Genomic DNA, 13,303 nt, shown 5'->3' on the forward strand with positions numbered 1-13,303 from the left:
CATTAGAAAACTTCTGCATCGTAAGATTTATGTGAGCCAGCTTTATATAGTCAAAATAGATGAATGAAGCTCTCTCTTATTCGAAGTAAGAAAAATATCACTAGGATTCCCTTTTTTAAAAAAAATAGTGAAAATAACACCTAACATGCAAGCTACCCAAATGCTCTTTTTATGCCATCAGATGAATATGGGCTTACATAAAGAAAAATCAACTGCAGAGACACAATAGTGGACTGAGAATCCTCTCTCATATATTTGAAATATATGATGCATTGCTGCTTTGTGTGGTTGGGTGTCTGGTTTTTTTTGGGGGGGGGGTTTAAAGGGATCTGTTTAATAGAAGCTAGGTTATTATTTCAAAAGTTGGCTTTCTTGATAGTTTCATACAACAAAATGACTGACTGTTATTGTTTTTACCAGATTATGAAGTTATAAGGCCACTCCCAGGGTGTACGCTATGCCTGCATTCATCCGGTTTCCTTCCAAGGAAAGCGTTTGTATGGTCCTGCTTTCTTGTTAAAGTGGTCTAAAATTTTGATATTATTTCAAGGGATGGCTCTGTGAACTCTTGCGCTGGAAAGAAGATCCTTCACCTGAGAATAGAACCCTGTGGGAGAATCTGTCAATGATCCGGAGATTCCTCAGTCTTCCTCAGCCTGAAAGAGATGCCATTTATGAACAAGAAAGCAATGCAGTTCATCACCATGGCGACAGGCCTTCCCACATTATCCATGTTCCAGCAGAGCAGATTCAGGTTGGTTTACCTTTGCCTATTCAGTGTTAAGAAGAAGAAGAACAACAACAAAACCTAGTTTATCTTGAAAAAGAAACAATTCCTTCTATTTCTGCTCTATTAAATAGAAGAGTTTTAGTATGAATAAGATTATTTCAGAATTAAAATCTGCCATTGTTCACCTTTAGTTGAATGCTTGACTTTTTGTGCAATACAGAAGCATGTGTACATAGTACACTAGAATTAATTTTAGGGTTTCCTGATCAGCAGTTCCTCCACGTTAGTTCCAGATTTTTAAACTTCTTTTTAAAAACGAGTTGGGAAGGTGCAAGAGTTGCCAAAACTGGATATTCACAAAGTAATATGCATGTACTTCAGGCATTTTCTTCTTTTCAGTAGCTCTTGCACCCACAATTGCAGGAGCTGCAGATAGCGATGCTTAAAAAAATAACTGGCCTCTTACTTGTGGCAATAATTTATAAATGTGGAGGACGTAAATATACCAGGTGCCATAATGTTGAAATAAAAGTCCAGTTGATGCAATTGACAGTGTTTCATTTAAGTGAAAATCGTGGGAGGAGTTCCAGCCCCAAATTCTTCATCCCACTTGCCCCCCGTTTGAAAACTGGGATGAGTCAATGTTTGTTTGTTTTTCCTTCAGAGCCCCTCTCCCACCAACCTTGGGAAAGGAGAGCATAGAGGCGCTTTCTTACCTGGCCTGCTGACCACTGGACCTTGGCTGGGTGCTGCTCCCCAGGTGAGCTGGCACGAGTTTAATGTGTCAGGGACAGTTATGGAGGGGTTTCAGGACTTGAACCAACAGATTCCTTCCATATAAATACAGAACAGGAAATGCTGCCTCTCTGGGAATGGACGAGGCTTAACTTTATTATAAGCTGCCCTGGTAATAAATTTTGAAGGGCGGGGGTGGTACAAGTCTCTTGTACTAAAGACAGACTTGGGGGTCAGCCTTTCACTTTCCCCCTTCTTTTCCAAGAATAGATAGCCCCCTGTCCCCTGACTACACTCAAGACTCTGAATCGTTCATATTATTACTATGGAACTATTTACAAAGCCAAAAAAGCACACCTGTGTTATTAAAGATAAAACAAACTGAACAATGGAATATTGGCTGCTTGAAATGATGAAAGCTGAGAAACTTAATGTTTGATTTAGCAAAGCGAGGGAGAGAAAGGTCTATGCTAAAAAAAACACATTACTGTACTTGCTTGAAAATTGCCAGTTTTCATACACTTATCACTTGTTAATGCATTTTCATACAAAAATAAAGGGAAAAGCTTATGCAACCACATACATCCTTAGTTTTGGACATGGTTTCACCTTTTATACAAATGATCATAGTTTCAATACTAAGCATTCTTAGTAAAATGGATCTTACTAATGCTATGGAAATTAGCAGGATTTAGGCTAAGTAAGCATAGTTAAGGTTGGGCTGCATGTGAGCAGTAGCCAACAAAGTTGTAGATTTACATAAGTCTCCCTCCATACATGCAATATTAGCTGTGCCATATTCCCAACTTTTGTGGCTATGTATGGAAAATATGTGACCTTTTTAAAAGAGTGCATACATACATATGCAGCATCTTTGTGACCCTTGTGAAATTTGGGCACAGCATTTAAATAAATGTATTCAAAGGCCTGGAAATTGCTTACATAACCTCATTGCACCCAAGTATGCTGGTATAGAATGACATCCTCATGCACAAAACATGTCCCTGCCTTTATATTTGCACAGGTTTCACAGCCTTCTTTACACTTGTTTAAGTTCCACTGATGTTTCATCTGATGCTTAGGATTTCAAGCTTGTCTCATGTAATTCTGGCTTTATTTAGTTTTTGGAATTAATAGCAATCTAGTCATTGGATTTTTTAAAAAACTTAGATGCTCTCGTCATAGTATCTCCTTTAAAAAATTCTGAACCTTTTCACTTTGCCATTAGCAGTAACTAAGTAATAATTCAAAAACATTATTGAGGGATAGGTAAGTACAAGCAGGACTTCCAGTAAAACTTTACACTATAGGATGTTCTTGTTCAGTGATCCAGGCAACCAGTCATACCATGCCATTCCCCAGTCCTCATTGGGCGGTTTATGGAGGCGTGATTGCCTTCCCTCCCCACAATTTTTGTAATTCTACAAAATTCAGGCTTCTCCCAAAAATGCTGATTTCTCCCTCCTCTTCTTGGTTGATTCTATTTTGGCTAAATAAAAATGAGAACTGGGAGAATTGAATTTGCTATTAGTTTAAGTGAAGATGTTTATATGCAACTTCTAAATGGAGATAGTGGGGGAAAAGGATATAGATGGCAATTATTCTAATATTGTACACCACGTGGCTTTACTTCGCCTTTGTGAAGATGTGTTTTATGATAATACTGTTCAGAGTAGTTAACATTTGGATATACCATATGTCTTCCCCCCATTTTTTTTATCTTACGTACATTTCCAAAAGTATGCTGCTTATATATTAAAATTCGGTTTATGATTATTTGATGTACCCAGCAGTAACCCACGGCTCACGTAATGCATGGAAACAACCATATTTAAGATATCTAATATGATCTCTTGCATGCAGCAGCAGCCGCTACTTCCTACCTGTTCTGCAAGTATTCCCCTTCCTTCCCTTTTCATAGCTAATGCTGCCCAACTGCACACATTAGTTGGCAGTACAAAAATATGGTAGAGAAAAGGCATGAACTTTCCTGCGACAACACAGCCCAGAGGCCAAATTTGCAGACTCCTCACCAACTTTTCAAACAGGAGTTAATCACACAATCCGGACCTTCATACAATCAGCTACTCAGACATAGAGTCCGGTTCAAATTGGAAACTATGAAAGGGAAGGACTTGTGCCATTTCTCCATGATATATTTCATCACACACACTCCCAGCTGGATTGGTGAATTGAGCCCACTGTGACTGTTATTGACATTCAATTTATATCTCATTTTCCCATAAGGATTTGTGCCACAAGCGGCTAGCATTACATGTGAACTGATCTTAAATTAACCACGGTTTGCAGGAAACAAAAGTTGGAACTGGATTTGCCAAACCTGTGGCTAGCATGGTTAGCATCATATGTATACATGTAGTGCTAACCATAGTTAAAAGACAAGAGTTGGAGAATCTGTATGGGAAAGTGAGGGAGAAAGAATGAGATGTAGGGGGAATATGGAAACCCATGGGGCAGTCATCAAGTAGTGCTATTCCTGCCCCGGCTCAGTATGGGTAAAAACAATTACTTTAAATGTTTTTAAAGAAACCAGTATTTCTTATTTCTTGTATTGAACGAAAAAGTCAGTGTGGTTTTCTTTGTCTACCAGCAGCAGCAGCAACAACAACAGCAGCAGCAGCAGCAGCAACAACAACAACAGCAGCAGCAGCAGCAACAGCCACCACCACCAGGCCCCAGATTACCCCCAAGGCAGCCAACAGTAGCATCACCAGCTGAATCTGAGGATGAAAATCGTCAGAAGACCCGCCCACGAACAAAGATTTCCGTGGAAGCCCTGGGCATCCTTCAGAGTTTTATACAAGATGTAGGCCTATATCCAGATGAAGAAGCAATCCAGACTCTTTCGGCTCAACTTGATCTTCCTAAATACACCATCATCAAATTCTTTCAGAACCAGCGATATTATGTCAAGCACCATGGAAAGCTGAAAGACAACTCAGGCTTGGAGGTGGATGTTGCAGAATATAAGGAAGAAGAGCTGCTTAAGGATTTGGAAGAGGCTGCACAAGACAAAAATACGAACACACTTTTTTCAGTTAAATTAGAAGAAGAGTTATCTGTAGAAGGGAACACTGACATTAATAATGAGTTGAAAGACTGATTGAAAAAGTATTTATTCAACAGTGTCACTGCTATTTACTAATGAAATGAAAATTCCATCCTGTGTTCTGTCAGCAACCTCTATTCATTGTTTGGCCAATGAATCTTCCAAAACTTGCACAAAAGTTGAAAAAGGATAATGCAGACTGCACTAGATATTTTACAATTTGCTTCAGAGCTACAGATGAAGCATTGAGGATTGTTTCATATTAATTTGTGTTCACTGGGTACACCAAGATGTATCCAATAAGCATGATATCTGTGGGTTGTTTTTTATTATTATTATTATTATTTTAGAGCTTTCAGACAAGCATTACTTTTGTGATTTATTGTTTTGGTTTTGGTTTATTTTCCAATTATTACTGTTAACACTCCACACTTGATCTTTGAAAGCTCACATTTATTTAAATAATAGAAGAAAAAGAAGAAGAAGAAGAGTTTGTTACTCTTGCTCTATTGTATGTTACAAAAGAACTATAGACTGTGGGATGCAGTTTAAAGTTAACATATGCCAACAAATGCCTTGTATTATATGGCACTGCCGTAACTCAGATTTGTTTTCTTTTCAGAAATAAGAGGTCACTGTATCGTTTTCATTCTCATTCTCATTGTTACATGATTTCTTGAAAACAAAATGTGAAACACTGTTTTATCCCCATTATTTATTTGTAGATCCTACAGCATCATGTTGTAATTAATTTTTAGAAGTTTCCGTTAAATGTAATATTGCTTCTCTTGTTATCATACTGATTTTTTTTTCTATTTATAAATGTATTTTGATGGGCAGTAAAACAAAGTGTCTTAAAAGTTTTAAATAGAGAAAATGTGCTTTACACAGTTGCCTATAAAAAGTGCTCTATGTTATCCAAGCAATTCATACTATAAGCTTCACTCTTATTGTTGTATGCAATTTTTACTATCATGCAAATAAGCTTAGGTAAATAAAACTAATAGATCACCTTAGAAACTTATGCAATTAATGTGAAAATAATTGATGTTTGCAATGTGTCTTCCTTTGGTTTACAATCAATTTTAAAGCTACAGCTGTATAAATTTTCTGTATAAAGGTGTATTTCTTTTTTATGAGTTTATTGCTATGAAAACACCAGTTATTTTGTTACAGCTGGCTGTTTTTATAAGTGTATCACAATTTTCTTTAAGCAGAAATGTTCTGACTAGGAGTGGTTATTGACTGTAACTACACAATTAAAATTGTTTGTATGGTATGATACGACAGGGTTTGTCTGCTTTTATATATGTGTTGAAGTAGCATCCTAAAACATATGTTGGTACTTTTATCCATCACTTTGAGAGAGGTTTCTTCAATTTGCCTCCTTATTTCTTATTTTCAATGACCTAAAATTATGAATCTGACAAACGGATACTTCTAAAGGAAACCCAGTTTTCCTGTGAAAATCATAACCTGTCTCGTCTTGGTTTTAAAAGTTGCCTGCCCAACAGAGATAGCAGGATATTATTGAGTCAAAAGGCTATCAGGCAAAAACATATTTACAGTTCCTGGCAGTAATGCACTTATAATGGATGCAGCTGGTTTTGTTTTACAGTATTTGAATTTATGATAACACTGTTCCTTATACTAATGTATACACATGTTTTGCTTTGTTTTTTTAAAAAACCATTAATAGTCACAAAGTAAATAGGAAAGACGTACAATCCCTTACTAGGCAAGATTATTTTTAATGAACATTAATAAGCTGGTGATATAGAAGTAATAATTATAGGGTTTTGATTTCATATGGACTACATGTTGAGGCTTGTAAGAGCTGAAGTAAGGGAGACAAAAGAGAAAGCTAAAGAATATTGGTATGTTTCTCCAAAATAAAAGCTTATTGAGGAGCCTGAGAGTTCCATTAAATGTTTAAATAGAAATTTAAAGTAATCATGCTAAAAGGATTTAAATGATTACAAGCATTATGCCTAGAATAATTCTTCAAGAAAGTGTATTTTAGGAAAACGTTTTCACCATGTGTTTTGCAAATAACACAAGAAAAATTCTACTTCCATTGAAAACTGGTTTATATTTTGCCAGTGTCTGCCATCTTGTTAGCACTACCATTTTTTCTTTTGAAAGGAATATGTCTGACAATTCAAGATGTGCAATACAATACCCAATGTGCATTTGAAAATTCTTCAATTTCTACTTGCCAATAATTGTTTTTCTTCCCTGCAGGTTGTTTTGCTTCCTTTTAGTTTTTCACTGTTGTTGTTAAAGCAGGTACATTAAGATAAATCCAACTGGTGCTAGGTCAACAGCTGATGGAAACTGGGTATGTCCACCAGGAAACTAATGCCAGATTTATGCTAAAGAAAATGTATCAGTGAAACTCACTTGGGTGTTAACATGTTTTAGATTGAATTGCATGTGTCTGTTTGAAGAAGACGGGGGCAATTAACAGTTCTAATTTAGACAATGATGGGAGAGCAGGTAATACTTACTTTCAGTCCATGAAGTAAGAAGGCCTCTGGAAGGTAAAACATTGGTCTGCAGGTGGCACGAGACTAAGTGGACTCAAGCTTCAAATAGCCCTTGAAGGGAAATAATAAACAAGTGCTCTTTACTTGTCAGTGAATCAATATTTTCTGCTTGGGAAAAACTATTGGTGTTCTTGGAAATGATGATGTTCTGTATTAAATAAACTCCTTTGGGTATGACTACTGTTTCAAAAGCCAGAGCCTGAACAGAGGTTAGCAGCAACTTAGGCAGATATGAGTGGGAAAACAAGTGTCATAAAAGGCTTTCTTATATGGAAATACAAAAAGCTAGCACCAATTCATTCAGCTTCAAACACATATTTGCATCACTTGAGCACTTATGCTTGTTTTTCCAAGACATTGGAGTACAGAAATGGTCGTGCAGTAGTGTTTCACACTAAACACTATTATACAAATAGCAACATCAGGTGGTTGAGTACCTATCATCTGGAAAGCAAAATGGGACACCCCACCCCAAATTGAGTATTTTCTACATAGTTGTAGGGCTCCTTAGATGTGCTGAAATATAGAAATCTGTATAAATAACACAAAGTGGGGAGATCAAATAGACAATATGTGGAGTGGGTAAATGTTGAGTGTCAGTTAAAAACAGAACGTTGGGGAAAGGGGTAAATCTGCCTGCTGGAGCCCCTAACAGCTTATTAAATCTTCAGCATTTTAGTGTGTATTTCTCCTAATAAATTTTTGTATACAGTTTTGACGAATGTACACATTTTTGCAAGCAATTTCTCCCAATGCTATCGTAAGTAATGTGTTCATTTTTATGCAAATCTTCCTCCATTATATGTATTTCAGTAAACATTGGGTGGAGTACGGATAAATGCAGATTTTAATTATGGCTGTGTTTGGGTTCTCATTTCGAAAAGTGAGAATTTTGATAGATTCAGCTTTAATTGCAAACTGATTCAAATTTCTCTCCATCCCTGTTGAGAGGATAAAGTATCAGTAGATGCAGTACCTCATTTCCACATTGCAAACTTCCAGTTCTTGCATATCATTAATTTGTTCTGCATCCTGCTGAAGCTGATTCTTTAAAAATAGAACAGGGTAGTCTTTGAGGTGCCACTAGGCTCACACTTTCTTTTCTCACATATGCGACTAGATACTATAGCATCAATACTGAAGCAATTCTAGTTTTTACATGTGAAGGTTAGCTTACAGCTTCAGCATATTATCATGAGTTCAAAATTTTGCATAACACTCTGGCTAGTGTTTGACAGCACTGAAGTGGAGAAATGACAGAAAGTCACATTCTGTCCTAATGGCCTTGAAGGGTGAGAACTATGGATGTATCTTGTATTATTCTGATTTGATTGTGTTTCTAAATAATTAACATAGTAATGACATAGCAGATACTCACAGTTCCAGTTGTGAATGATAAGATTTGTTTGATGATAATCTTATTGATTTTGACATAAGACAAGAGCGCCTTAATTTTTGGCTTTCTGCAATGAGTGATTTCAGAACAATTGTTTGAAAGATTTTATGAGCTGCATTGTATGGCTGGGATCCAAGGAGCTACTTTTAAGTGTACCCAAAAGCTTGAGAATTCCCAGTGGAATTTTTGGCTTTTTTCCTTTGGAACAGATCCTTCCCCCCCATGCAATGTACCAAAACTGCTTGTAAATGTTCCTTTAATTTAGTGTTGGTTGCCATATTTTGTCCAGATTGTAATCATGCCACCCAGCACCTATTAGCACCAACAGCTGGCCTAGATCCCTAGCTTTCATATTTCAAAAAGAGCAAGTCTCTAGCCTTTGTATAACTCAAGATATGAAGCAAAAATATGCAGGAACTATTCCTCCTCGTTACATTTTGAGAATCCCCTTCCTGCCTCTTAGTGTACTTAGCCAATGACTGAAATTAAGGAAGTACTAGTCATAGAGATGAAAAAGGTAAGAGGGATGCACCAATTGTCTGAACTTCCAGGTTTCATTTCTAATCTTCTTTTTACTTCTCTGCTGAAGACTTATTGCCTACAGAGCAGTGTTGAGAAAACCAGAATTTAGTGTAGCTGTGACAGAAGATAGCAGGGAAAACATGAGTTCATGCTGTTTATAACTTATGCAATAAAAAGCTTTCATTTTGTTTTTTAGTTTGTAAACATTTGAAAATATAACCCAGCCAATGCAGATAAAATTGATGCAAGAGGATGGATTACATCAGCTATGCAAAGTAGCAGAGTGTTGTTAGATCCAGGATGCATCCTGATTTGTTTGCATGGAGGTTATCCATTAATCAATTACCCATCCACCAATTGCTATACCACACTTTCTAGTGCATTTTCGTGCCATTTTTCCTTACTACAAAATGTCCAGTTTTTAAATGTTACTTTGTTGGACCAGAGCACTTTAATCTGCTTTAATTGCGTAAACCCAAAGTTGTTAGTATGCAATTGAATCCCTCCTGCAAAAAGTGACAGTCTGTAGGGGAATCTATATTGTTAGAATGGTGAATGAAGACAGAGTAGTATAGGATAACCTTGCAGTTTGATTGGTTGCTTGGTTCTCCAGTCAAAAATACCCTCTGCAAAATATATTTTGGGTCTCAACAAAGATAATTTTACTTCCATTGCCCCTATCAGTCTTCCATCCCAAATCCATTACTCAGTTGCACACAGAGTTTGATTTTGCATTGACCTGTATTAGCCATATACACATTGCACTTTCCCCAGAATCACATGACTATAGAGTGGTACCTCAGGTTACATACGCTTCAGGTTACAGACTCCGCTAACCCAGAAATAGTACCTCGGGTTAAGAACTTTGCTTCAGGATGAGAACAGAAATCGTGCTCCAGCTGCGCGGTGGCAGCGGGAGGCCCCATTAACTAAAGTGGTGCTTCAGGTTAAGAACAGTTTCAGGTTAAGAACGGACCTCCAGAACGAATTAAGTACTTAACCCGAGGCACCACTATACTACGTCCCAACCGCTTGAAGTTTAAGGCTCAAAATGCAGTATCTTATGCCTTTCCCCATCTGTACAGTGATATCCTTGGTTATTGCACAGGGGTGCAACAGGTTAAACTGTAGAACCTACATACAGTCTGAAACGGTGTTTGACCTTGCCTTCAGATGCCCCCTCCAATCTGGCTTCCTATCAGCAAAAATGTGGTGTTTATTAATGCTAGATCATTGTTTCACCTTTGTCTAATATCCTGAAAAGAAGCATGTCACTCCATCAGTTTCATAGGAAAGAGCTTATAAATATATAACTTTTATCGTTAAGCATCTTCAGTTGGAGTCAGAAAAGGCTAAGCTCCCTTTCAGAAATCCATGTTGCATGTTATGCAGAGTGAGTCTTTTGAATAAGGATGGATGAATGAAGAGGATAATCTCAGTTTATGTCTCATTTTTCCACCCTTAAATCCAGTTCTTCACACCAGTTCCACATCAGTTTATGATTTCTTAAAAAGTCATGGGAATTAATCTATCTACATTTTTGTGCAAATGTTTCCTATTATACAATTTTTAATGTGCAGTTTCCCAGATATACCTAGTTTTGCAAAGAAATTCTTCATAAAACAATGCATGTTTGTATGTTATTTTTACAAAAGTAAAGATTTTTATGCACACTACTCAATATGCTGGAGGACTGTATAGCAGAATTCAGAGAAGTGTAAATTTCAAAGAGTTGTGTTTCAGTTCACGTATGGTTTGGGAAGGTGCAAATTAGATAAATAGGCCTTTTAATGCAAACTGAATCTAATTTATTCCCCACCTCTACTTACGACTTTTTAAGATGCCTGAGATAAGCTTATGGTTGTCAACCAGAACTTTCTTGCCAGCTTCTAACCCCAGAACCATTTCCCCCATGATCCTATTTCCCAGTCCCCCACTTTTTCTCCTTCTATTCCCATACCTTGATTCCGCCCTCTCCTCGGTGCGCTTAAGATGCATCTCTAAAGTGCACTGTTAGTGTTGCCATATGTCTGGAATTTCCCAGACTGGATGAGGAGGGTAGAATCAGCCGAGAATTATAGTTGCTGAGCAAACTTGAGTGAAGCCTGCCTCCCTCAGGTCCGTTCGTCAAGCCATGCCCCCCTAAGGCTGCCATGAATAGGCTTGTTTGAATCAGCGGGTTTGGCGGGAACCTGTGAGCCTCCATGGCAGCTGAGGGGGGCGTGCTGCACTCAAAATGGCGCATCACATTCAAGCAGCAAGGGAAGCACAGTGTCAGGCCACAACCATTGCTTACCGAAGAGGTACGGTAAGCTGCCATTGCCATACATCTGGAATTTCCTAGACATACCCAGGATTCGGCCATCAGGAACAGCATCCAGGTGGGAATCACTGAAATGTCCAGGAAAATCCAGATGTACTGTTCAATGAAGAATAATAGTGAATGTTCTAAAAAGGGTAGGGGAAATACTGCATCAAGTTTAGTAAATTATGCTGCAATCACATACCAAGTTAAGAAGAACCAACTCCCATTGTTTTCAATGTGGCTTACTCCCAGGCAAATGGACATACAAATGCAGTCTATATTATTATTTCACAGTGATATCAGATAGACCTAACTTTTCCAGTAGATCCAGCTTTGCCTTAGTTTGAGTTTTTCATTTTTAAATTGGGAGAGCTGACAAAGAAGGGAAGGCGTCAAAGTGCTCGTTAATTTGTTATGATTTCCTGGGTCTTCAAAAAGAAGTCTTTTGGCATCTTACAGATTTTGTTGGTCTCTGCCACAATGTGTCTGTGAATCTTTAAAGTGTCATGCAAGATTCAGCTGCTGCATGACTCAAAAGTGGTAGGCCCTTTTCCTATAGCATTTAAGAGAAACTTCATGTGAACACATTAATCGTGCCTTGCATTAGAAAAGATTGACCCTGCTTGAAGAAATAAGCCTGAGAAGAGAGAGGAAAAAATTTTATATTGATGAGGACGCTTTCCTTGACTCTCCGTTGGTGTATTCCTTAGCTACTAGCCCTCAGAGGGCACATTGTCTCTGGTGAAAATGAGCAAGATCTTATGCCTTTTTGTCACCCTGGGTGTTTTCCCACTGGTGAAACATCAGAACTAATCAAATGTTTAACCATTTTCTGTCAACGAGCTTTTCCTTCCTGTTTGAAAAAGTTTCTCCTCCCCCCCCCCATCTTTCCCACTAATTTTGAAAAGTCCAGTAAATGTCTGGTTTCTTGAAATGAAAAGGCTGCCGTTAAATTTAATCCCGTTGCCAGAACCTGGGTTAGTAGTAGATTAATAATAATAAATAAAATACTTAAACTAGCCTATCACTTCTTGTCCTGCCCTACTCTCAAAACCAATTAAACTTAGTATATGAGGAAATTGCTATAAACCATTTCCAGGGCAATCCTATACATGTGTACTCAGAAGGAAGTCCCATTTAGTGCAAAGGAGCTTACTCCCAATGAAGGCAGAATATGATTGTAGCCTAAGCATCATTTACAACAGGGGCGGGGAACTTCAGAACCAAATGCAGCCATCCAGACTTCTGTATCCATCCCATGGAACTCTCTCCAGGCCATGCACCCTCTAGGCCATATTCTTCTCCCTTTCTCTCCCAGGCCCTGCTCTGTGCTCTCCTTGAGTGCTTGCCTGGCTGGCATATGTTCTTGAACTCTTGCTTGCCTGAAATGAGTGGTGTGGGGATGGGTGTGTAGAAGAAACCTCTGTGTGGTTGGAACATATAACCCATGATACAAAGATAATACATCCCTTGCTCCTCCTCCTCCTCCTCCTGCCTATCGCCCTGTCTGTTGCTGGCATTCGGCCCCCAGAAGGTTACCCACAAGGGAATGTGGCCCTCAGTGTTCCCTATTACTTATTTCCAACCTTTATCTTATTTTATTTAACATATTTATACTGGTGGGTTTTTTTAAGAATCTCTCCACAATGCTGCAAACATATCATATACAAAACAGAGTTTAAAATTTTAACAGCACAATCCAGTGCACGCATGCTAAGAAGTAAATTCCATTGAATTCAATGAGACTTAGTCACAGATAAGTGTGTATAGGATTCCACATTAGTTCTTCCCCCCTTAAGAAAAACCAGTGAAACTAGCCAGCACAGGAAAACAACAGCCCCAATTAGCACAGTAACAGCAACATATCAGCAGCTCACTTAACAGTGGCATTAAGCAGCAGGTGCAAGAGGTGTCTTCAAGGCCCACTTAAAAATTTGTAGGGATGGGAAGCAAATGCCACAGATGTGGGGCCACATAACCAGTATGAACACTATTT

General features: G+C 38.1%; 1 protein-coding gene and 1 long non-coding RNA gene across 54 annotated transcripts in view; one reads left to right on the forward strand and one right to left on the reverse strand.

The window, feature by feature from the left end:
• The window catches only part of SATB1 (SATB homeobox 1), a 116,056-nt gene extending 110,237 nt beyond the window's left edge, over positions 1-5,819 (forward strand). For 12 of the 50 annotated variants that reach the window (XM_083577858.1, XM_083577859.1, XM_083577874.1 and 9 more), the window contains 3 exons: positions 551-754; positions 1,395-1,490; positions 4,077-5,819. In XM_083577858.1, the coding sequence (XP_083433984.1) occupies positions 551-754; positions 1,395-1,490; positions 4,077-4,589 (813 nt within the window). In that variant the 3' untranslated portion in view covers positions 4,590-5,819. The remainder of the gene's footprint in view (positions 1-550; positions 755-1,394; positions 1,491-4,076) is intronic. The other 38 variants (XM_083577891.1, XM_083577862.1, XM_083577872.1 and 35 more) reach the window with 10 other exon arrangements.
• LOC310745589 overlaps positions 1-13,303 on the reverse strand; it is a 232,257-nt gene that overhangs the window by 43,151 nt on the left and 175,803 nt on the right. For 3 of the 4 annotated variants that reach the window (XR_014540191.1, XR_014540192.1, XR_014540193.1), the window contains one exon: positions 7,046-7,135. This is a non-coding gene — a long non-coding RNA (uncharacterized lncRNA). Of the gene's footprint in view, positions 1-7,045; positions 7,136-9,012; positions 9,825-13,303 lie in introns of those variants that run through there. The other variant, XR_014540194.1, reaches the window with a different exon arrangement.

The sequence above is a fragment of the Podarcis filfolensis genome (genome assembly GCF_964270895.1).
Source record: "Podarcis filfolensis genome assembly, chromosome: 12".
Classification (NCBI taxonomy): Eukaryota; Metazoa; Chordata; class Lepidosauria; order Squamata; family Lacertidae; genus Podarcis; species Podarcis filfolensis.